Below are 24795 nucleotides of genomic sequence, written 5' to 3' on the forward strand. Positions count from 1 at the left end.
TAGATATATGCGTGTTTTCTTATTTTCCCTTCTTTCTTACAAAAAGGTGACATGCCATATGTGCTGCTTTGCTGTTTTCATTTAATATCTCCTGGAAACGACTCCACATCGGTTAATAGAGATTTCCTTATTCATTTGTAGAGTTGCACTGAGCCCCATTGCGTGTATACATGCCATCGTGTGTTAACCGATCTCCTATAGCTGTACGTTTAGATAGTTCCCAAATTTTGTAATTACAAGTAATCCTGTAATGAATAACCTTGTCACATATATTTTCAGATTGTTGGAGGTCTGTATTCTGGACAAATTCATAAAAGTGTGGTTGCTGTGTTGAAGGGTAAATGCATCTGCTAAACCCCCGCTCCACAAGCTTTGGGCCATTTTGCGTTCAGACCCCAACTCCCCCCACCACCTAGGCCAACAATGTGTATTGTCCTCTGCGTCTTTGTCAATGGGATGGGTGAGAAATATTATCACAGTGTAGTTTTAAGTTGCATTTGTCTCATGAGTAAAGTTGAACATCTTTTAAATTATTCAGGGGCCATTTTTGTATCTCTTTTCGTGATTGCCTGTTTGGGTCTTTTGTTCATTTTTCTGTAGGATTTTTGGTCCTTTATTTCCTCAGTTTTTAAAAGCTCTTTATAACTTTAGTATATGAGCTCTTCATCTGTGAGGTATGCTATGGATATTTTCTCCCTGCTTGTCATTTGCTTTTATGGCCGTGCAAAAGTGTTGTTTTACTAGCATGTAGTCAAATGTATTGATCTTTTCTTTTATTGCCTCTGGATGTCCAGGCGTAGCTTAAAAAATCCCCCCGCCAGCTATCTGCCAGGCAATTTAGTTGTCATCGTAAGCTTGCACCCGGACTTCCCCGCACAGAAGCCCTGGTCAGCTCGATGCAGACCACCTCATTTCTCAAACACCCACTTGGAGGTCCGGCTCATTCTGCCAATACTGGACATCTTTCTTCTGGTCATTCATAAAAAGAGCAGATCTTGTAAGGAGGAAGGGCTATGCAGTGTCTGGGGGAATGGGAGCAATCTTCTGAATGAGGGAATACATCACTTAGGTCTTATTTAGAGAGCACGTGATCCCAGGGAACGAGCATGGAATCAGCCTTCCGGCATGAGATCTGTTCCAGCCGTGGTCCCTTCCACCCCCTGGCACGTCCTGCACAAGGCAATGTGTGAGGCAGAGGCTGTGCCCATCCCGTGTCCTCACACTGCCAGCTCCTCCTCTCCGAAGCCCCCCAGCTGGGCTGGATGCAGAGTCTTGGCGGGGACTGTGCTGAGGCCAGATTCGCCCTTGTCCCTGCAGAAGCAGAATCCTGCTTTGGTTACAACGTGTCAGGGAATGGAAGGGTGCTGAGCCAGAACAAGCAACCTTTTCTTACTCCACCCCAGGGGTCTGAACAAGGCACAGATAGAGAAGGCACCTGGGCTGGCCTGCGTGTCTTTACCAGTTTGCCAGAGACCATGAACTCTCCTCCCCCAGAGGTGTTGGGACATCCCAGTTCCTCAGCCACTTGATTCTGACCTCCATCCTTCTTTGCTCTGCTTGCTGTCAGGTCACCTGGAACTCAGGTGGGCTGACTTGGACCCAGGGGCGGGGGTGGGCGCAGGGTGTGGGGACAGTAAAAGAATGGGGCAGCTGGAGAGGGGTGCGCGTGGCTCCCCAGCCTGGGTCTGACAGCTCTGGCTCCATCACAGTGAGGTCGGCCGCTGGCGACGGAGATGCGCTGTGTGTTACAGAAGAGGAGCTGGCAGCCGACGACGACGAGGACATGCCGTCCTTCCCGTGCACACAGGAGGGTAAGGGCTCCGGGCTGACCCCAGGCTGGGGACAGACTTGTCTGTCCGCATGGCTTCAAAGCCCTGGCTGTGCCTTCCCCGCTGCTCCCTGGAAGCATTGCATGGGCCTGGGTTATGCGGTACAGATGAAGTCCGAGTTGGACACACGTGACCTCTGTCTCCAGGGCTCCTCCTCAGACCTGCCCGGGACCATCTCCCCCAGGGCCTCTCTTCCAGCTGGCCCAGAACTGTCCCCTTCATTGTATCCCATGCCCATCAAGTGGCCCGTCCTTCTCAGGCCCACAGGACCAGCTTGGCATGGGGCTGATCTGAGAAACCAACGCCCTCTGAACTGTTATTTGCAGTAGGGCTTCTTGGTGGATTTCGGTAGAGGTTAGAGCAGCTGTTCTCAATGTCGGCTGTGCACTGTAACCACCCAGGGACGCCTGAGACCGACCCTTAGAAATTCTGATCTCTTTAGGTCTGGAGCGTGGATGGGCATCAGGGAATTTAAACATTCCTGGTACTCATAATGTGCAGCTGAAGTTGAATCCATCTTAGAAATTTCACAGCTGGGAGCATCACAGCTTTCCTGCTGGCCATTGGCCACCTCCCAGAGCCGCCAGGAGCACCTTCTTCCAACCTTCCTCTGTAACAAGGACCAGCTGATACACTGGAATCATCCGTTTGGCTTCCAGGAGAACTTCTGGTTACCTGCAAAGTTTGGGGACTGGCGACCCACCTTCTGGTTGGCCTGGGACTGAGGGGTTTCCCAAGATGTGTGACTTACAGCTTTAAAACTGAGACAGTCTTGGCAAACCATCCTGGTTTGCCCAATACCAAGGAGTTCCCAGAACAGAAGACTCTCAGTGCTAAAGTCCAGGAAAGTCCTAGGCAAACCGGGAGGAGTTGGTCACCCAATGGTGAGACAAGGCTGGCTGCCCTGTGAGGGGGCTGATGTTTCGGGAAGAGGTGTTTTCCTGCACCACGGGCTGAATGACGAAGCCATGGAGACAGAATGATGGTGTGACGGGCGCGTACTCTGAAGATCCTCGCTGTGGTCTTGCCTATTCATAAAAGCTCTAGGACCTCCAGAAAAGGCAGTGGAGTGGGTAGAGGCGAGGATCCAGGACAGCTCCCTTTCTGAGGCTGGTTCAAAATGGGATGAGACAGGCCAGAGCAGGAGAACTGACCCTTTAGCCGCGGCCTCTGCCACCGGCCTCTTTTTGTCCCCCCTCTCCACAGGCCGGCCGGGGCCCCGCTGCAGCCGCTGCCAGAAGAACCTGTCTTTGCACACGTCGGTGCGGATCCTTTACCTCTTTCTGGCCTTCCTCCTTGTGTCTGTGGCCGTGCTGGCCTCTCTGGGTGAGTGCAGGCTGCCAGCAGCATCCCGCTCGTCCAGGGCTCTCCACCCCGGGCTGCGGGGGGAGTTTCTCATCAGGGGTCCTTTCAGTGCCAAAACCCCCTACAAAGACAAACACACATCTCTGTGGCTCACGGACCAGAGCCAGCATCTTCCTGACTAGGGGCTCTTAGTGCCTGATTCAAACTGCAAAGACTAGCTCGTAACTTCTGGTCAATCATTAGCTGTGTGGCCTTGAACAAGGCACTTCCCCTCTCAGGACCTCTGTTTTCCTGCTGGTAAATGAGAGGCTAGGACTAGATAGTAGTTCTCAGTTTCAGCCCCATGTTAGAATCATCGGGGAGCTGTAAAAAAATATGGATGCCTGTCCCCCCCCCCCTCGGATAATGGAATTAATTCAGTAATTAAGCTCTTCAGATGCTTCTGGTGTACATCCAGGGTTGAAATCACCAGATCGGACAATGTCTAAGCCCTTGCCATGGCCTTTGTGTTTCTCAAAGTGAGGTTGGATGTGTACCTGCGTCAGGGTTGCCCCCAGGATTTGTTAAAATGCAAACTCCTGGGTCTCCTTCAGACCTACTAAGTCAGAGTCCTGCCAGCGAGGCCCGGGGATCTGAAGTTTGGTGGTTCTCACACACTCAGCAGTTTGTATGACTGTGGTGGCTGACCCAGGTGATGCGAGCTGCCAGTTTCAGGTAGCTTCTGCCTCTGGATACTAACACCATTTATGTTTAAAAAGTGAAAACAAATTTGAAAGTTTCTTAACCGCAATCTCATTCCATTCTTAGCTTCAGATTTTAAAAAAAGCTTTTTTACTAAGGGAAGCCTGTAGGTTTGTTTGCTCCAGTGTACTAGATATTAAAGACAAAGCTGGGACTCAGGTGAGGCACGGAGATGGATAGGATTAAGAATAATTTTTATTTTTATATTCCTTTCTTATTTGTCCCCATTCTACCCTGTGGTCAGCTCCTAGGTCTAAAATCTGAGGGGGGTGGAAATTAGATATGTATATGTATAATTTATGTACTATTACATATTCTAATATACACATATATACCCACATATGTATAAACACATATATACACTTAAGGGAGATATATAAAAAGATTATATCTATAGATATATAGATACACAGATATATATTTTTAAGAGATGTGTGACAGACTCTGGCCATTGGGAAGCCCCACAGAAGAGTGAACGGTTTTGGCCGCAGAGGGGCTGATAAATGGTTTGTCTGCTTAACAAACGACTGCTGTTTCTCTGAGCTAAGACCCTTTTCTCATCTCTGTTTCCCCTGTAGTTTTCAGGAAAGTGGACTCTCTCTCAGAAGACATCTCCCTGGCCCAGGCCCTTTATGACAAGAAGCTTGTGTCTATGCAGGAAAATCTCCAAGGGCTGGGTGAGTGTCCAGTGTCCAGATGTGCTAATGACCGTGACAGAAGGCCGATATTACTTGACAGGGGGCGGGGGGAGACAGGGTTCCTCCCATGCCATGGTGCCCTGCAGCAGGGCAGCCTTCACCAAGCTTCAAGGCATGAGGGAAAGACAGCCATGGCTCCCGGCCTCCCTGTCCAGCTGGAGAACATCCAGCCAACGAGGGCTGCTACCCTGGGGTGCACCCAGGAATGGGGCTCGGGGTTCTGTGAGCACGGATCTAGCAGAGCCTCCAGGTAGAGAAGCAAGCCAGAGACAAGCAAGTCCACTCGCCAAATACCTTCACGTATCTGAAATTATTTTTAAGATCTTCCCTGTGCTCTTGACAAGTCGGCCCTTTCCTCATCACTGCCTTAAAGTTTGCACAATTTACTGTCTCTTCGTCTCTTGCTTTCACAAGGGACGTTCTTGTTCTGAGAATGAGACAGAAGGAGCCATAATAGAAGGGTTTAGAGGGGGTCTGCTTGGTGGGAAGAGAAAGTCCTAGTCTGCCACTAATTAGCTGAGTGACATTTGGCAAGTCACTTTTCTGAGCCTCATTTCTCATCAGTCGCGGGGGAAACTATCCCTGTACCCTTTTCTCCACGAGCTTGTGACGGGCTCAGATAAGCACGAATATTAAAATGTGGGGAGAAATTGTAAAAATAAAATGTAAATGGGAGGTTGTGGGCAACCTCAGAAAAGTTATGAAGATACGTACTCTCAAGAATTTGGTGGTGAGATGGAGAAACTATCCTAAAGCCTACATTTCAGGTCAGAGTAAAGACATTTGGTAGAAATAAGGTTGCATAGAGGTGGCAAGACTTTTCCAAAAAGGATTTCATAGCAGGTCTTAGGAAAGGAAGAGGGATAGGAAAGCCACTTGCCAATTCATTATGCTCTGAAATGTTAAAGAAGCAACCTTTGTCCCGTGATCCTTCAGCAACTCAAAATGTTGTCCCTTTCTCCTGAAGAGCTGAAAGCCCCGAACAACTGCTCTTTCTGCCATGAGGCTGGGCAGCTGGGGCAAGAGATCAGAAAGCTGCAGGCGGAGCTGGAGGGAATTCAGAAGATGCTTCTGGCTCAGGAGGTCCAGCTGGACCAGACCTCCCAGACCCACGAACTGCTCTCCACCACCAGCGGTCAGATCTCCCAGGAGATGGGCAATTGCTCCTTCTCCGTCCACCAGATCAACCAGTCTCTGGGGCTCTTCCTGGCCCAGGTGAGAGGCTGGCAGGCCACCACAGCCGGCCTGGACCTCTCTCTGAAGGACCTCACCCAGGAGTGCTACAACGTCAAGGCTGCGATGCACCAGATCAACTTCACCGTGGGGCAGACTTCTGAGTGGATCCACGGGATCCGGCGGAAGACAGACGAGGAGACCCTGACCCTCCAGAAGATGATCGCCGACTGGCAGAACTACACGCGGCTCTTCAGCAGCCTGCGCGCCACCTCGGCCAAGACGGGAGAAGCGGTCAAGAGCCTCCAGGCCACCCTGGGGGCCTCCTCTCAGCGCATCAGCCAGAATTCTGAGAGTATGCACGACCTGGTGCTGCAGGTCATGGGCTTGCAGCTGCAGCTGGATAACATCTCGTCCTTCCTGGATGACCATGAGGAGAACATGCACGACCTGCAGTACCACACCCACTACGCCCAGAACCGCACGGTGGAGAGGTTCGAGACGCTGGAAGGACGCATGGCTTCCCATGAGATCGAGATCGGCACCATCTTCACCAACATCAACGCCACCGACAGCCACGTGTACAGCATGCTCAAGTACCTGGATGACGTGCGGCTCTCCTGCACGCTGGGCTTTCACACCCAGGCCGAGGAGCTCTACTACCTGAACAAGACCGTCTCCCTTATGCTGGCCACCACCGACCTGCTCCGGGAGCGCTTTGGCCTGCTCAGCGCCCGCCTGGACTTCAACGTCCGCAACCTGTCCATGGTCATGGAGGAGATGAAGGCCGTGGACACGCAGCACGGGGAGATCCTGCGCAACGTCACCATCCTACGAGGTGAGAGCCAGATCTGGGCCGGGCTGCCGGGGAGCTCCCGGAGGGCCTCGGTGACCTTGGGAAACACAGAAGGACCTGGTTTTGGGCAAAAATCTCAGTGGGCTGATACAATCCTGCAGCAAATTCCTGGGGTGACTGGCAGCTTTTACGTCCTTGCCAACCTCTTTTGGAAAAGTGTATGGCTCCTCACTTTGCCCGACATACAAATTTGGATTTATATGTGCAGATCTGTTTAATTGGGCCCACAGAGAGATACAGGTAGATCTCATCTTTCGGAAACTCTGTCTCCTTTTGTTTTCTCCCTTCCCACCCCCTTACTGGTGCTCTCAACCATCTGCAGTTCAGATGCCTGTCACTCTGATGCCCTCTTCTCCTCCCATCTCACCCCTGTCTTAGGCAGAGTTCTTCAGAGATATAGGAGAGAGAGAGAGATTATAAGGAATTGGCTCATGTGATTTTGGAGGCTGGCAAGTCCAAAATCTGCACAGCTGATGTCCTAGTTCAACTCAAAAGGCTGGAAGCTGCTGTAGAACCAGGAAGAGGCAGTGTGCCAGTTGAAGGCTGTCAGGCTGGAGGATGCTCTGTTACTCAGGGGAGGGTCAGCCTTTGGTTCTATTCAGCCTTCAACTGATTAAGTGAGGCCCACCCACATTGAGGAGGGCAATCTGCTTTACTCAGTACTGATTTTTTTTTTAACTTTTTTTTTTTTGCGGTACACGGGCTTCTCACTGTCATGGCCTCTCCCGTTGTGGAGCACAGGCTCCGGACGCGCAGGCTCAGCGGCCATGGCTCACGGGCCCAGCCGCTCCGCGGCATGTGGGATCCTCCTGGACCGGGGCACGAACCCGTGTCCCCCGCATCAGCAGGTGGACTCTCAACCACTGCGCCACCAGGGAAGCCCTTTTTTAACTTTTTATTTTATGTTGGAGCAGAGTTGATTAACAATTTTGTTTTAGCTTCAGGTGTACAACAAAGTGATTCAGTTATACATATACATGTATCTATTCTTTTTCAAATTCTTTCCCCATTTAGGTTGTTACATAATGTTGAGCAGAGTTCCTACTCAGTACTGATTTAAATGTTGATTTCATCCATAAACACAATGGAGACACACCCAGAATAATGTTTGGCCAAATATCTGGGTATCCCGTGGCCCAGTCAAGTTGACACATAAAAATGAACTGTCACAAGTGCGTCCCTCATCCACCTGACACCCATGCACATCTCCTCAAATCATACTTAATCTCCAAATAAAGAAAGTAACAAGGTCAGAATTCTGCCTAATATACATGATATAACAATCCTGAGAGTAACCCAAAATGCACTAACCCCTTCCCCAGAAGAGGAGGTAAAGTCCTTGAGTGATGTTTACTCTTCTTAATATCCCATAACTTAAATATTATGATATAAAGTTAACAATATTTAAATACTGTGATATAAAGTCAATACATTTTGTATTTTTTGTTACATAGTAAGGGGATAAGAGAGGGAACAAAACAAAGATATATACACATATATGTCAACATATAATCATAACACAATGAGGAAATACTCTTGACAATTACAGTCTTTGCTCATGAAATTGGTCAGAGAGTCACAGCTAGTGTTTATAACTGCTTTCTTCCGCTACCCATTCCATATTCCCTTTGCCTTCAGCAAGCACCTCAGCTGGTTGTGCTTCTTTACCTGGTAGGGTGACCCAAACCTTCATTCCTGAAGGGCCGTTAGTAGTCCTGCCTGGATTGGGTTGTTGTAATTCTCCATTGACCTTAATCCCAGGACATGGTAATACTGAGAGACGCCCTAAGTGATCTCCTAGATTCCAGACATGCTCTTTCTTACCTCCATTGTGGAGAAGTAGTCTGATTTCTCCTTGGCCGTCAGGGTCAATCATCCCAGTCAGCGCAGTAACTTCTTTGTCTGTTATTTCAGAGGCATGAGGAGCCCAAAGTGAGCAGGCAACAGTCTTAACTTCCAGTTCAATGGAACCGTATCTCCTGGCAGAAATATTCCCCTTTGGAACTAAGATCACTAAGCCAGCAGAGCATAAGTTTCTGGGAACAAGAAGCAAAAAATTTGCTAGTGGGGCACTAGGGTTAATAGTGAGTGGTGGCTTCCCATTTCCCCTTCTTGATCCTTGGACCTGAGTCCTGGCTGTAAGAGAAACAGCACCATGTTTTTGTTGCTGATTCAGAGCATATACAGCCCTGCAAGGTATTACCACAGAACTGGCACTGTAACTGAGTCTTCAAAAGGCCATTTCACCCTTCTGTTCAGCCAGCTGCTTCAAGACGGTGGGGGACATGGTAACGCCAGTGAATCTTATGATCATGGGCCCACTGCTGCACTTCATTTGCCGTGAAATGAGTTTCTTGATCAGAAGCAATGCTGTGTGGAATACCATGTATAATGCGTTCTGCAAGTACATGGCTGGTATTTTTGGTGAAGCATTGCATGCGGGGAAGGCACTTCTATATCCAGAATAAGTGTCTAAACCAGTAAGAACAAAACACTGCATGATGGAAGTGGTCCAGTGTAATCAACCTGCCACCAGGTAGCTGTCTGATTACCCTGGGGAATGATGCCATATTGGGGGTTCATTGCTGGTCCCTGCTGTTGGCAGATTGGGTGCTCAGCAGTGGCTGTAGCCAGGTCAGCCTTGGGGCCTGGAAGTCCATCCGTGTTGCTGAACCCATGCATAAGCTCCATCCTTGCTACCATGGCCATTTTGTTCGTGAGCCCATTGGTTGATGACAGGGGTGGCTGGAGAAGAAGCCTGACTGGAATCCATAGAACAAGTCCTCCTCTTCACTTGATTATTAAAATCCTCCTCTGCTGATATCACCTTTGGTGAGCATTCACATAGGACGCCATGAGATGGACCTCAGCTAAAACTCCACTGATCACCTGACCGCCATAAGTCCCTACTCGGACTGGTGCGTCACAGTGATGGTTGGGTCTCCTGGAATCAGTGTCAGTTCAGAGCTTGTGTCCAGTGGTGCCTGAAAGTTCTGATTATTTCCTCTTGCCCAATGCACAGTTATCCTGGCAAAAGACCATAGGGGCCTTTGGGGATGGCTGGAAAAATGATTAGTAGTAAATATTGTTGGTAGTGTACAAGGGTCCTTCCTCGAGGGGACCTGGCCTCTTCATTCAAGGGGTTCTGAGTCTGTAAAGTGGCTCAAGTCTGAGAACTGGTTGGGGGTTATGACACTCTGTTTTTATGATTCAGGTTAGACTCTTGTTCACTTGATCTAGAACTTTTCTGCTTACACAGAACACGTTAAGAATTAGTAGGCTTCCTGTCTATTTCACTTCTAGGAACCCCATGACGAGCTAGCCAGCCATGGTCTGCAGGAGTCAGGACATTCTGATTGTGGCATTGACCCTGCTGTCAGTCACAGGGACCATTCCCTCCTTGCCTTCGGGGCTTGAGTGCCGCCTCTGGTCCCTGCCACCACTGGTCCAATCACTCTCATTGTGGTTACGTGTCCCAATTCCGTGACTGCAGTTCCCTCTGTGAAGCCTGGCCCACAGAGAAGAGCCAGGGATGCCAGGGCTTCCCTCTCAAGTTTCTCTCTCACAGTCGTGGTGAAAGGCATGCCTCCTGGACCTTCCCAGGGTGGGTGAGTTTCAAATGACAAACTCACTCGAACATTCCCGTCCCCCTAAGTCATGGAATCCCTTTCTCTACATTAACCCAAAGCAGGTCTGGCAATTCTAGTTCACTCACTGTGGGTCTCCTTTTGGCCATATTTCAGCCAAGCAGCGAAGCAAACTGTTAGAGCCCTTCCTTCCTCCCCAAGATGCAAAGTTAGATGCATCTGCTTAGTGAGCCCGAGGCAATAAATGCCGCCCGATCCAACTTTCCGTTCCTTCCACCATTTATCCCACAGCCTTAATAGCCACCCCCACACGTGTGGCCCGGGTTTCTATCTGCAGGAGTTAGAAAACGCAGAGGGTAGTGCACCTCCTCACGGGTCACGCTTTGTACCTCACTTTAGGGGCTGCTGGGACTTGAGTCTGCTCAGAGGTCTAGACGCCAAGAGCGGGGGTGGGGTCGACACTGGGGAGAACCAGCAATGCCTTGCTTGTCAGCTGCCTCAGGGGCGGTCATTACCCTTTCCGCAGGTAACGCAGGGTTAACCCCCTGGGACGGGCGGGGGTGGAGAGGCCATTCTCCTGGGGACAGAGAGACTGCTGCCGCTGGCAGAGGAGACGCATCAGAATTTAGGGTTCAAGTTCCCCAGCTCCATCAGGGTCTTCCCACACACCCCCCTTCCAACTTGCAGGATCCCATTCCTTCCCAGCCCGTGGCCTGGGTTTAGCAGGAGACACCCTGGGAGGCTGGGAGTTCAACTCGCATTGTAATTCAGTCAGTCACAGGGGGAGACTGCGGGTCTGATTTTCAGCCTCTCAGCCCTGTGGCTACGGCGGGTAAGAGTCTCCTTCAGGGCAAACATAGAAGCTTTCAGGTCATTTACGGGCCCTTGAGCTAGGAATTCGAATCCCTGAGCTCATCCTTTTCTTTCCCCACTTTGTCCAGTAACATTAGAAACAACCAGCCAATCTCATCATACTTGTTATTTTGACCAAAATGTTCAAAGGTATAACATACATGGTTGCCTAGATCCTCGCTTAGGCGTCTCCATTATTTTGGGTATCTCTCTTGCCAGGGATTCTCAGGCTGCTTTTACTACTGGATAGAGAGTCCTCAGCATCTTTAAATCTAATCATATTAGAGAGCCCGTTGCAGAAACCACAGACCAAATCAGAAAACTCATCTTTAAAATTCTGTTCACCTGGAATCATTCTTGGTACCAAAATCTGTATTAGATTCTCCAGAGAAACAGAACCAGCCAGCAAGATGTATATGTATGCTGTGTCCAGTAGGCTCTCTGGAGAGAGAGATTGATGTATTATAAAGAATTGAAGGTATTGGCTCACATAGGTGTAAAAGCCAGCAAGTCCCAAGACCTGCAGGGTGAGTCAGCAAGCAGAAGACCCAGGAGAGATGATGCTTTAATTCCAGACTTTTTTTTTTTTTTTTTTTTTTTTTTTTTTTTTTGCGGTACACAGGCCTCTCGCTGCTGTGGCCTCTCCCGTTGCGGAGCACAGGCTCCGGACGCGCAGGCTCAGCGGCCATGGCTCGCGGGCCCAGCCGCTTCACGGCATGTGGGATCCTCCCGGACCGGGGCACGAACCCGTGTCCCCTGCATCGGCAGGCGGACTCTCAGCCACTGCGCCACCAGGGAAGCCCTACTCAGCCTTTTTTGTTCTATTCAGGCCTTCAACTGATTGGATGAGGCCCATGCACATTGGGGAAAGCCATTTGCTTTACTTGGTCCCCCAACTCAAATGCTAATCTTGTCCAAAACACCCTCACAGACACACCCAGAATGCTGTTGCACCAATGTCGGCTGAAAAAAATGCACAATCTTCAAGTTGAGAATGATGTTTTACTCAGCGGCTATACCGAGGACTTAAGCCCAGGAGACAGCCTCTCAGATAGCTCTAAGGGACTGTTCCAAAGAGTTAAGGGAAGAGCCAGCATATATAGGAGTTTTTGCCAAAAAATCCAGGTAGTTGAACATCAGAAGATTATTCCTAATTAAAGGAAAACCAGACATCTCAATTAATGAATTTAGCACTCTTCTATGTATGGGAAGATGCAAGAGTCTGGGCTTAATGAAATTATTCCTTTGATAGGCACCTTCACTATCTTGGGCCAGTATCCTGTTTTATTCCATCCTGAATCCTCTCAGGGTGCACTGTCAAGGGTGGCTGCAAGTGACTGATGGCTTGATGGCCGCAACATCCTCTGTTTATTGATACGGCAGGTCCACAGCAAATATCAGGGCTCCCCCGGCCCAATTGACACATGAAATCAACCACCAGAGGTGACATCAGAAATGAGGCCTGAGAACAGGGGAGAAAGTCAGGTAGAGCAGGGTTGGCAAGGATGAGCAGAGGCGCTCCAGGTGGAGAAGCAGACGTGCAAAGACCCTGGGCACATGCGTTATCGCCTTGAATTCCCATGGTCCCTGAAACTGAAGAACCGGCTGCCAGATGAGGTCTAGTCAAGCTCACGCAGCTCGCAAGGAAGGGAAATGGGATTCAGATGCAAGGTGGTTCAGATCCAGTGCTGTGCGAGCTGCCTTGAGTGGCCTCCTCCAAAGTCACCTAAGACCCACATTCGCCTAAAAGCACCTGAGCAAACGAGAGATGCTCCCTGCTGACAGCACAGGCTTCCTGGTGGAGTTTCTGCGCTCTATTCCTGTCTACCGTCCATCCATTTCCCCAAAAGGGACTGACCTCTTCTCCCCTTGGGACAGCTCTGCCCTCAGTTTCCCCTTAGATCCCACATCAAAGGTTGGTTACCTGGCCCACTCTTTGAATTGACTTGAAATGCTCTATGTCTGCTTATGAGTACTTCACTCTGAAGTAAACCCTGTATTAGTCCGCCCCGGCTGCTGTAACAAAGCACCACAGACTGGGGATGCTTAGAACTGAAATCTCCTATCCCACAGCTCTGGAGGCTGGAAGTTTAAAGTCAAGGTGTTGGCAGTGTTGGTTCCTTCTGAGGGTGATAAGGGCAGGATCTATTCCAGGCATTGGCTTGTAGACGGCCATCTTCTCCCTGTGTCTCCTTATAACATCTTCCCTGTGTGTGTCTGTCTCTGTGTCCCAGTCTCCCCTTTTTATAAGGACACCAGTCATATTGGATTAGGGGCCACCCTAATGACAACATTTCAACCTGATGATCTCTGTCAAGACCCTGTCTCCCTATGAGGTCATATTCAGAGTGGGTTAGGATTTCAGCATGTGAATTTTGAGGGAACGCAAGTCAGCCCATAACAAACACCATTACCTTTCCATTTTAGTCCTTCCCAGCAATATTTCCAACAGTTTTTCTCCTGGAAAATGGCCCAGAAGACTCCTAATTTGGATTCCATACAGGAATTTGTATGGCTATACTCAATTTCCTGGATCCTTCCCCAGGAAGTGCGTGTCTTTGTGGGAAGTATGTTCAACCTGAAAATATAGCAGCTCTTGGCTCTAGAGAATAGAATAAGTAGCCACTGAGATCTGGAGGCTCTAGAATGTATAGTCACATTTGGGGGGGCCAGAAGCCTGGGCCTGATCATTCAGGGAGCTGCAGGAGACAGGAGGGAGGGCCCCATGATCCCACACAGCGCTGTTTTCTTCACAGAGCTCAGACTTGGAGCCAACCTCTCTGATTCTCTGGTTCTCTTTAACCATTTGGTTTCAAACCTGTGTTACCGTCATTTTATATCAGTGAGCATTTCTGCTAATATTTTCTTTACTCTAGATTGGTGGTGTAGCAGGGGATGGAGGTGAGGTAAGATCTTGTTTGCCTGTTGTCATATTCTGGCAACAAAGCCAGGTACTGAGTATTTTCTTAGTAACTGAAACAGTCCCACAGTATTTCATCTAAAATACGTATTTGTGTGACTTCTAGGATGCAGTGTTCCAGAGAAGGCATTAGCAGGTAGTTCTCGTGGTTCATCCTCTGGTAACCTTGTTCTTAGGTTGCATTCAATCATGATAAAGCCCATTCACGCACTTTGTTTCATTTTAGCCTCACAACATTTTTTCTTAATTTTTATTTTATATCGGAGTATAGTTGATTAACAATGTTCTGTACGTTTCAGGTGTACAGCAAAGTGATTCAGTTATACATATACGTGTATCTATTCTTTCTCAAATTCTTTTCCCATTTAGGTTATTATAGAATAACGAGCAGAGTTCCCTGTACTATACAGTAGGTCCTTGTTGGTTATCTATTTTAATTATTGCAGTGTGTACATGTCAGTCCCAAACTCCCAATCTGTCCCTCCCCTAGCCTGACAACCTTCGTGGACAAGATGTGTTGCAGGTGCACCTTTACAGAAAGGTGACCTGAGACTGGGAAAGGTTAAGGGATAGCTCAAGGTCACACTATGATTAAGATCCTGACCCCTTGCCATGGCTCTGAGACGCACACGTCTAGTGCCCAGCCAGAAGAGGAGACACTGAGAGCAGATACCAAAAAGGCATTTCCACTCAGGTCCTGATTAGGTGTCATGTGTGAGACAGACTGGAAAAGAAGGAAATGGTACCAAGAGTGTTAGTAAGGGAACAATTTGAGAACCTCACTCTAAGTATAACCCAACAATAGTCATGGGACTTTATATTTGCTCCTGTCCTAATGATGGCAGAGTTCTCATCAAAGAACCTCATCCTAACCGGAGAGCTAGGTGGGACATCGCTTTGAGCTACATTTGACTCTCAGCATATTTGTTTAAATTGTGTCTTTGGGCAACATTTCTCTTGGTTGTTAAATCACCACATGTAAAGCCTCTCACATCTGAAAGAAAATTTCAGGGACAAAACCAACATCCCTTCCTACAGGAACATGTCATTCATTCATTCATTCATTCATTCATTCATAGACAGGTGCTGATCGGCTTTCACGCTGGGGCTGGCAGTGTCTCCCTCTGGCTGAAGCCGAGCTGCTCTCCAGAATAAAGGAAGAGGGACAGCAATGGCCACAGCCAGTGTGCAAGGTGCCAAGTGCTGACTGAAGCTCCGGGGCTCTTAAACTGTCCGGGGAAGGAGGCTGGATTCTAATTTGCTGTGGGTCTTTAGGCAGAATCACTTCATCTTTCAGGGCCTCTGGTTTTTTGGGGGCTTTTTGTTTCCTTCTGTTTTGTTTCATATGTAAATCAATGGATAAGACCAGCTGTTCTCTGAGACTTCTTCCAGCTCTGTGATTAATTCTGAGTCTCTATTTGCCAAACGGAAAGCCAGCGGTACTTCTATAGTGTTTGTGCCTCTCATAGACTGTTTCTTCCTATTCTATAGGAGGATTTCTGTGTGTGTGCTAGACAGTGCCTACCCTAAGACTATCGCTTGGGAATTGGAGCCAAGAAAGCATCATTGCTTATTTGCTGAGTGGCCTTGGACAAGGCTCTTGGCTACTTTCTTTTTTTATATATAAATTTATTTATTTTATTTATTTATTTTTGGCTGCTTTGGGTCTTCGTTGCTGTGTGCGTGCTTTCTCTAGTTGCGGCTAGTAGGGGCTACTCTTCATTGTAGTGTGCTGGCTTCTCATTGCGGTGGCTTCTCTTGTTGTGGAGCACGGGCTCTAAGTGCGTGGGCTTCAGTAGTTGTGACTCACGGGCTCTAGAGCACAGGCTCAGTAGTCGTGGCACACGGGATTAGTTGCTCCATGGCATGTGGGATCTTCCCGGACCAGGGCTCGAACCCGTGTCCCCTGCATTGGCAGGTGGATTCTTAACCACTGTGCCACCAGAGAAGCCCTCTTGGCTACTTTCAATTCAGCTTCTTCATCTGTAAGTAGGAATATAATATCTGCCCTGCCTATTTCTCATGGGTAGTTGTGAGTAACAATGTTAACTGTGTGAACAGTTGTTGGTAAAATATAAAAGGGTGTCCTAATGAAGGGATGATTCTGAATCTAATTCACTTGATGGTGGGCTCCTTGTCTTGTTCATCAGTGCCCAGCACAGTGTCTGACCTTTGGAAAGTTCTCAGGAAACATTTGCTCGTTGAGTGCATCAATGAAAGCATGACCACAGGGCAGAAGCTGAGGACGAGGGATTACACCTACCAATGCGTTCCCTAAGCACTAACCTCCTTCCTCCTGCCACAGACAGTGTCCAGGAGTTTACATGTTGTAAAGAGAACTTTGAACTATTCTGTGGTTTAGGGCGGAGGAGCTACCTGGAGGGGAGGCAGGGAGGAACATGCCTGCTTGCAGGATTAGTAGGTTCGCTTGTTATTGAGAAGCAAGGGGGATTAATGAAAAGGAGAATTATACCAGCTTCTGCTGGTGCCTGCGACAGAGCTTACCATGACACCTGGCCTATTTCTGATACATTCTTACTTCCAGCACACAGTCCTTGAGGAGTGTTTACAGGTCACTACTACCTGTTGGCCTTGAACTCAGGTTATTGTTTCCCCAGCCCCACGGGACTGAAGGGATGAAGCCTAATTCTCTGCTCAGCTTCTCCACCCCCTGGTCCTTACCGCAAATGCCCACACAGTTTCCTTTCTTCCTTTTCTCCTGAATCTCAGCCCTGGACCTTGGCAGCCCTGAGCCCCAGCCCCAGTGAAGCTGCTGAAAACCCTACTCAGCTTCTCAGCGTCTCTGCCCAAACCAATTACTAGTCAACAAATGCCTTGAGAGGAGAAAGAGGCACAGAAGGTCTGGCTTTCTCCAATGAGTCTCCCTTCTCCCTGGGAGTCTGGCCCTTGATCGCTCTCCAAAGCTTTCAGAAGGATGTCTTGGCATTCTGTCTAATGATTCTGGTTGCTCTCAGCGGGAGGTTGAGTCTGTACAAATTAATCCATCATAGGCAGACGTGGAAATCCACTGGCATTTTTTCAATGCTCCTCAGGTAACAACAGCCAGGATTGAGCGTCCCTGACCCAGGCTGATATTCTCACTGAACAAAGAGGAGCCTGCAGTCCAAAGAGGGCCAGATGACTTACCCAGCCACCCGATTTGTTACTAGGGGAGCTGGGACTCAAACTCAGGTCCTCTGAAGTGCAGGCTAGTGTGCCTTCACGGCACTAGGCCAGTCTCCCGAGAGCCTCCCCTTCTGTTTCTGTCTCCCTCTCCCTTTGTAGGCTGGCACGTTGCTTTAGATTATGAGATGGACTGCACCCACCCCCTCCCCGCCCATGTACTCCCTCACCCATGGGTGTTTCTGCTCAGACCCCCGCCCTCTCCCCACTCCCAGTGCAGACCAGGAGCAGACCACCTACTTGTCCCAGACATGCAGTCAGCTGTGGCTCTGCGCTAATGGGCCGGGATGGCCTAATTACAGCCCAGGGTTTCCTGAGTAATTCCGGGCCTTCTTGGGACTCCACAGTGCCCCGTTCCTCTCCCCCATCACGTTTCCTCCTTTGTCTCAAATGTGCCCCCGCTGCTCAGAGAAGCATTTAGCTCCCTGCCCCCCACTTTGCCCTTTAGCCCTTCCGACACCCAGATCTTGTTACAGGCTGGGTGAAGGGCCTCCTGTTGTGGAGAGCCCCTGGTCAGCCTCTGCCTACATCCCTTCCCCCCATGCTAACCACTAAGCTTTGCTTGTTGATTTCCTCCCGGGCCAGACCCAGGTCCTGCCAGCTCTCCCCTCTCTGACTGCATGACTCATGGCTGGCTCTGGAGGGACAGGCAGAGGCTCGGCTCACCAGAGGAAGACAGTCCTTCAGGTGACCCCTTCCCAGCTCTGTGGGGACCCTCCACTTCCTCCGAGTGGCACGAGGGCAGGAGGTCCTGGCAGTGGGAGGGGGTCTAGGACCAGACCAGGAGCCTCTCAGGCTGGGTTTGCATCCTGTCTCCACCCTTCCTGCTTGGTGATGATGGGCAAGTCGCCACTCTCTGCACCGCGACTTCTCATCTGTAAAATGGGGCGATGATCTCAATGTACGGTGCTGGGGACGTACGAGAGACTAGGCAGGCAAACGTTCACTGCTCAGAGAGACGGGATCTTCTATGTGGGAGCAGGGAGCCCTCCCAGTGGCCGTGACCCAAGAGAAGGCAGGTCACAGAGAAGTTAGGGTGAGCCGGGGCCATCGTGGGCACACCGACACCGAGCCAGGGCAGTGAGAGAGGCCAATGCCTGCAACACAGGTCCTGCCCCACGTGGAGCCACCCCACCGGATGTCCTCCAGGCCACTGACCGGGAGACCTGCGTGGGCTCTCAGAGACGGGGTCAGCAGCGGCAGTGGAGAGGGAGGTGACCCCTTTCCTGCCGGGCCTCCTTCCACTTGCACTAGGGGCTGCAGCTCCTGGGGGAGTGAGGAGGACGGTGCGACCCAGGCTTCTGCTCAAACCGACACCCTGGGCCCGTGGGCACCCAGCCTTCCCCAGCCAGCGAAAGGTACCCAAGAGCTTGCCCAGAAAGAGGAGCCCGAGGGGGCTGGAGGGGAGAAGCAAAAGAGAGGCCTTTACTCTCTGCCTTTTCTCCCCGCTGTTGGCGTAGAAACCGTGAGAAATCCTTGCAGCCGCCGTGCCCTTAGGAGCCAGGACAGAGGACGAGCGATGAAGATGGTGGCTCAGGAAGGATGGGGGTCCCACGGAAGGAGGGAGGGGCTCCCGCTGGATCCGTGGGCATCCTTGTCCAGATGAGATTTCTGAGGCTTTTCCTGAGTCCAGGCTGGGCCTGGGGGCCATCCATCCAGGGGACAAGAGTGGAAGCCACAGCAGTGGTTATAGAGAAAGAGAGAAGAACCAGGGAGCTGGGGCAAGCCCTGGGAGCCACGTTCTTAGAGCAGGAGGGACAGAGGCAGGAGGAGGGGTCCTTGTGGAGCCACAGGGCCCTGGGGGACGGTCAAGTGCAACCTCAATGTTATAGATGGTCTGAGCGCGGATGGACAGCGACTTGCCCAGCGTCACTCCACGCCCTCTGATTCCCTTCCACTTGCACAGCCTACGGGGGCCTCTCCACCTCCAAATGGCTCTGCTTTTCCAGCCCCGGCTGGCCCAGGCGCCAAGGGCAGAGCTGGGGTGAGGATAGGCACAGTGGCTTTGCCGGTTCCCAGCCATGCCTGCCGGGCTGGGGCAGGTGGTCCCTGCCCGGTGTCGCCCTGTGCCCTCGTTGGGCTGTGTTGTTCTGGCTGCTGTGCTGCAGACACAAGGGCAGGTCAAGCCGCTCCCAGACCCCAGCCAGCCCATGACGGCAGGCATCTCAGCCGGTGCCGCTGGCAGGCCACGTGAGCCGAGCCCACGCAGGCCACAGCCCCGCTGTGTGTGGGAGGCGGTCATGGGCAGGAGGTGGCAGGGAACGGCTGGAAGGTTTTTATTGGCCCTGGTGGGGCTGAGTCTGTCTGGGCCCCAGTTTAGATCGTCACCGGAGGATGGGGTTCACTGACTCTCTGCTCCACTTAGAAACACTCCGGGAGGGAGGTGAGAGGGGGCACCGAGGGGGTGGGAGTGTGGGGGGAGGCTGGGAGCAGGCAGCAGGTAGCCCCGGCCAGGATGGACAGCAGTGGTGTCTGCCTTAGCGGGGACGGGGCCCCGAGGCCGCAGAACTGGGTCACGGCCACTGGGAGGGCTCCCGGCTCCCACATAGAAGATCCCGTCTCTCTGAGAGGCCCACCCGGCTCCTGGTTTCCGCTCAGGGCCCCCTGGGGCTATCACGTCACCTCTCTGACATGGAGGATTTGGACCAGCTCCCACGGAGCTCAAAAACTCCAGGATTCTGTTACAAAGGGGATGGTGTAACAGCAGAGTTCTGGGGGAGAGCTGAGTATGGGTGTGAGAATTCACCTCCCAGGCCAGGCCTGGGGGGCAGCCTGTGACCCGGTGCCGAGACCACCGAAGAAAGCCAGGCTTTTGCGGTGCCTTGACCCCGCGGGGGCTAAAGCTGTTCTCCACAATTCCTGTTCTCATTAGGCCAGAGGGTTCTTTTCTTCTGACCCCGGGGCATCTGACGTGCCTTGGCCAGAGTGACAGCCACACTCTGCTCTGTGTCTTCAGGGTTGGTACAGCTCTGAGAGGTGGTGACTCTGACCTACATGGCAGGCAGGAAGGGCATTAAGGTCATCTGACCCCTGGCTTGAGCACTAGACTGGGCTCTTTAAGGAAGAGAAGAGTGTCTTCATCCTGGAGTCTCTCCCAGGCCCTAGGCCAGAGCTGAGCAAAAGCGGGGGGTCCACAGCTGTTTGGTGAATCACGCTCTTCAAGTGTATACTGAGCTTTCCCTGCCGTGTGCCTAGGCTCCGAGCCCAGGGCAGGGGATGGGAGCCGTGGCCCGCCCATCTTCCTGGGGCCCTACAGTCTAGTGGAGTCCACCAGAGAGGTACCAAGGATTTGCTTTTACTATATTGTGACTTCTCTCTCTATGTATCAACTAAAAGATTCAGAAAGTAGTAGTTCCAAGAGCTCAGAGAAGATGCTGGAGTAGTCAGGGTGGACTTCCTGGAGGAGCTGCCCTTTCTCTGGGTTGTAGCTGTTCTCACTCACTCACTCACACTGGGAGGGATCCACTTCTCAGGCTTCACTTTCTTGGCTTTCTCCTCCCTGTCACCTGACTCCATTCCTGGTCCCAGGTGCCTAAAGGTCAGGGGCAAATCCTGGGGTTGGGATGGGGTTGGGGCAGGAGGTCAGGACAGCAGTCAAAGTCCATAATGAGTGTAGGCATCCAGGCCGCTCTCCAGAGTACGACAGATGATCCTGGATGGTTGTGGCCTTTGCCCAGAGCTGTCCAGCTCTCTCAGCCCCCAACCTGAGTGCACGTGTGGAACTACAGCCAAGCCCTGAAGTCAAAACAATGAGTGCCCTCCAGGTGCAGGCCTCATGCCAAATGCCAACGCATGTCAGCTCGGGATGGGCTCACAGCCTGCAGGTGAGATTCTCAGCCCCACTTCACCGGTGGCCAAGCCGATTTAGAGGGTCAAGTCAGTCGGCAGACCTGGGCTCTGTGGCTTCGAACCCTCGGGTGTCACAGTGCCCACTGCCAGGCGTCCACTTCACGGGACAGCCTTGGGACACCTGCCCTCCTGGACTGATCTCTCCCCTCTTCTCTCTGACCCTAGGTGCCCCAGGCCCTCCAGGACCGAGAGGACTCAAGGGAGATGTGGGCGTGAAAGGGCCTGTTGGCAGCAGAGGACCAAAAGGAGACCTCGGCAGCTTGGGCCCCCCAGGACCTCAGGGTCCTCAAGGGCAGCCAGGGGACACTGGGCCTGTAGGAGAAAGGGGGCCGGTTGGCCTGCGAGGTTTCCCAGGCATCAAAGGCTTGAAGGGCAGCTTTGGAACTGGAGGCCCAAGAGGACAGCCAGGCCCCAAAGGGGACGTGGGGCCTCCAGGGCCAGAGGGGCCCCCAGGGTCTCCAGGGCCAGAGGGGCCTCAGGGAAAACCAGGGATCGCTGGGAAGATAGGGTCACCAGGCCAGCGGGGGCCCATGGGGCCAAAGGGCGAACCAGGAATCCAGGGTCCCCCTGGCCTCCCTGGGCCCCCAGGCCCACCAGGGAGCCAGAGCCGCTATTGAGGAGCGGCCCGGTCCCGGACACTGCCACGCAGAAGGTGGGGAAGGGTGCTCGGGTGAGGAGAGACCCCTGAAAAGCCGCACCTGCACACATTGTGGTCCTTCGGTCCCGAAGAGCGTTCTCCCAGGCCTGCCCCTGCACCTCCGGGCTTCCCAGTAGTGACTATACCATAGAAGGCAGCCCCGTATACACACACGCACATGCACACGCACATTTCCCTGCTGGCCGGGGGGCTGACTGGGTTTCCGTGGCTGGGCGGGAGGAGAGGGCAGGAGAAGCCCCCTCGCCTGTGGCTGAGCCTGCCGGGGAAGCGGCTACCTCGGGGCAGCGGTCTTAACTCTGGCTCTGAGTTGGTGACCAGCGCTAGTCTTTCTAGCATCTTCACACCCATCCTAGCTGGCTGGCAGTCCCCTGAGGCTCCCAGGGGTTGAAAAGACCCAGGAAAAGCTTTGCAGGGGATTATGGTTCAAACTCGAGGGGCGAGGTGAATTCGGCAACCATAAGACCTTCCCTGTAACCATGGGAGCAGCGTCCCGGGAACTCACACGGGACACACCTGGGCCCTGAGCACTGTGTCCCCAGGAGTTCAGCATTTTTTTCCACATCTCCAGAAAATTCCTCGCTTCATCCTTGCGTCCACCTCTCAGGAGCATCTCAGAAAGAATCCAAGCAGGAGCTTCATCTGCACCGGAACACTCTCCAGGCCCTGGAACGTTCTGCCAAAGTAGAAGGCCCCGTTCCGATCCGGGGGGTGACCGCTTTGTGGCAACTGGGGGGGGGCTGACCGCCGGGCTGCTCTCCCTTCCCCGCGCCTGCTCTCCTCCTGACCTCACCCCACCATGACCCAGAATGGCCCCAGGCCTCTCTGCAGGGGCAGATGGACCAGATGAGGGGGAGGGGCCCCAGCTGCCTTTGATGTCACCCCTCACCCACCTTCATCCTCCTGCGCAGCCAGCAGCAAGGAGGACTGGGACATCCCCAGTGAAGCTGCCCCTCCTTTGTGTTCTAACAGATAACGACCACCCCTGGGATGGGGGCTTACAGCTGTCCCCTCCCCAGCCCGACCCAGAGACCGGCCCCTCTCCATTCCAGAAGCCTTCCCCCTTCTTGTAACAGGTGTGCAACTGGCTTGCACTCCCACTGCCCTCACTGCCGTGTAGTTCTCCTGTCTACATATGATATCATGCCACGTAGTATCACCGACTCAGTAAAGAGCTGTTTCCAGGAGGGAGGTGTCTTCTGGTCCTTTCTGCTTGACCGGGACCATGACGTCTTCAAGGGCTCCACCTCACCTGGCCTTTGAAGGGGAACCAGTGCACAAGGGGTCCCTTAGATATTCAGTCCCACTGTGGAGTCCAGGTCGGACCCCCTGGCCCTTCACTCTGGAAACACTGAGTTCTGCTGGGAGTTCCCAGTGGTCCTGCAGGGGCCAGGGACCAAGCGTGGCTGAGGGATTACCCACAAGCGAGCAGGAACCCAGTGGAAGCAAGGTGAGCCTACTAATCTCGCAGCAGGGCCCTAGAGCTCTTGGGCTAGAATGAGACTGGAAAATGAGACAGGACACCTGAGTGATACCCCCTGCTCCCCCGTCTTGTCCCTAACACAAGGAGATAAAACAGAAAAGGGGGAGGAGACCAGACCTGCCCCAAAGGACCTGGCCCTCCAGGGTCCACAGGAAACAAAGGACAGCTGGGTCCTCTGGGAATCAGCTGGGCCTGTTCCAGGAATCAGGGGTGCGTGAAGGGGCTGTGCCCTCGGCTGGCTTTCAAGGCATATGTCTTAGTCCGTTCAGGCTGCTGTAACAGAACACTACAGACTGGGTGACTTGTAAGCAGCAGAAACAACATAAATGATGAGGGTCATCCACCCTCGTGACCTAATCCCCTCCCAAAGGCCCCCCCTTCCTGACCCCATCACACTGGGGGTTAGATTTCAACATAGAAATTTGGGGGGGTGGACATGAACATTCAGACTATGGTAGCATAGTAACCTCATTTGTCAGTAAAACATGGCCTAGTGAAAGCCCTGTGCCTTGTTTTGCTTTTTTACTTTTTTTGGGGGGGCAGGGGTTGTGGGGAGCGTTAGTCAGAATTCTCCAGAGAAAGGAAGGCTGAGAAGTGTCATGACCTGCCATCCCCAAGCTGGAGGCCCAGGAGGGTCAATGGTATGGTTCCAGCCCTAGGGCAGAAGACAGATGTCCCAGCTCACACAGTCAGGCAGAGAGAGAATTCTCCCTTCCTCCACCTTCTTGTCCTATTCAGGCCCTCAACAGGCCTGCCCATCTGCTTTAGTGACGGGCCATCTTCTCTACTCAGTGCACCCATTCAAATGCTCACCTAATTCGAATGCTCATCTCTTCCGGAAACACTTTCACCGATACACCTAGAAATAATGTTTAATCCGACATCTGAGTATCCCGTGGCCTGGTCAAGTCAGCACTTGAAATTAAGCCTCATAGGGTGTTTGGTAGAGGAAGCAAGCAGAGAGGTGGAAGGATGGGGATGGGGCCCCAGGGACCATGGCACGAGGCGCCCACCACTTCCTTACTCCCCGTGGTGGCTCAGGGTCCCTGCCCCACCTGCCCCCATCAACAACTGAGATGTGCTGGGCAGTGAGTTAGGTACTGCGGGGTTACAGGGCTGAAGCCGCCTTGCCTGGGGGCTCGCCTCTCATAGAGGAGGGGGCAGTAGTGAAAGATACGTCTCCGCCTCGTGCAGGGCAGGCTGTGGGCTGGAGAAGAAGGGGTCGTGGCACAGAGGTAATGGGCCTTGGGGGAGGCAGTGAGGACCATCCAGTGGTGTCATTTCACAGTCTGGGTCCCCAGGAAACCCTCCAGGAAACTCTCACTACTCACTGTCCCGGGTGGGGTGGATGACAGGCCTGGCAGGGGTACCCCTGGGTGGGAGGGGCCGGCATGGGCGCAGGTACCCAGAGAGCTGGGCCAGGGAAACAAGAGCAGGAAAACCCAGGTGTCGGAGCAAGCCAACGTCCCAGAGTCCAAATCCAGAAAAGTTAGGTCTGGGATGAATTCCAAGGGATGAGTTGGGGGCCAGAGTGAGAGACGGCTGCAAGGATGGAAAACTGCGTTGATTTCAGAACATAAGCAAACACACATAAGAAAAACTCATGGGTCCTGGACAATGGCCACCAACACATCCCTGACCGTGTGGTTTTGGGGGATCAGCTT

The 24795-nt window shown here is 52.2% G+C and overlaps 1 protein-coding gene across 5 annotated transcripts in view; it reads left to right on the forward strand.

The window, feature by feature from the left end:
- SCARA3 (scavenger receptor class A member 3) overlaps positions 1–22835 on the forward strand; it is a 41726-nt gene extending 18891 nt beyond the window's left edge. For 3 of the 5 annotated variants that reach the window (XM_067745225.1, XM_067745224.1, XM_067745226.1), the window contains 5 exons: positions 1710–1811; positions 3036–3155; positions 4454–4552; positions 5541–6584; positions 21159–22835. In XM_067745225.1, the coding sequence (XP_067601326.1) occupies positions 1710–1811; positions 3036–3155; positions 4454–4552; positions 5541–6584; positions 21159–21610 (1817 nt within the window). In that variant the 3' untranslated portion in view covers positions 21611–22835. Of the gene's footprint in view, positions 1–1403; positions 1584–1709; positions 1812–3035; positions 3156–4453; positions 4553–5540; positions 6585–21158 lie in introns of all 5 variants that reach the window. The other 2 variants (XM_067745228.1, XM_067745227.1) reach the window with 1 other exon arrangement.
- The last annotated feature ends 1960 nt before the right edge of the window (positions 22836–24795 follow it).

Source organism: Pseudorca crassidens, chromosome 7, assembly GCF_039906515.1.
Source record: "Pseudorca crassidens isolate mPseCra1 chromosome 7, mPseCra1.hap1, whole genome shotgun sequence".
NCBI lineage: Eukaryota > Metazoa > Chordata > Mammalia > Artiodactyla > Delphinidae > Pseudorca > Pseudorca crassidens.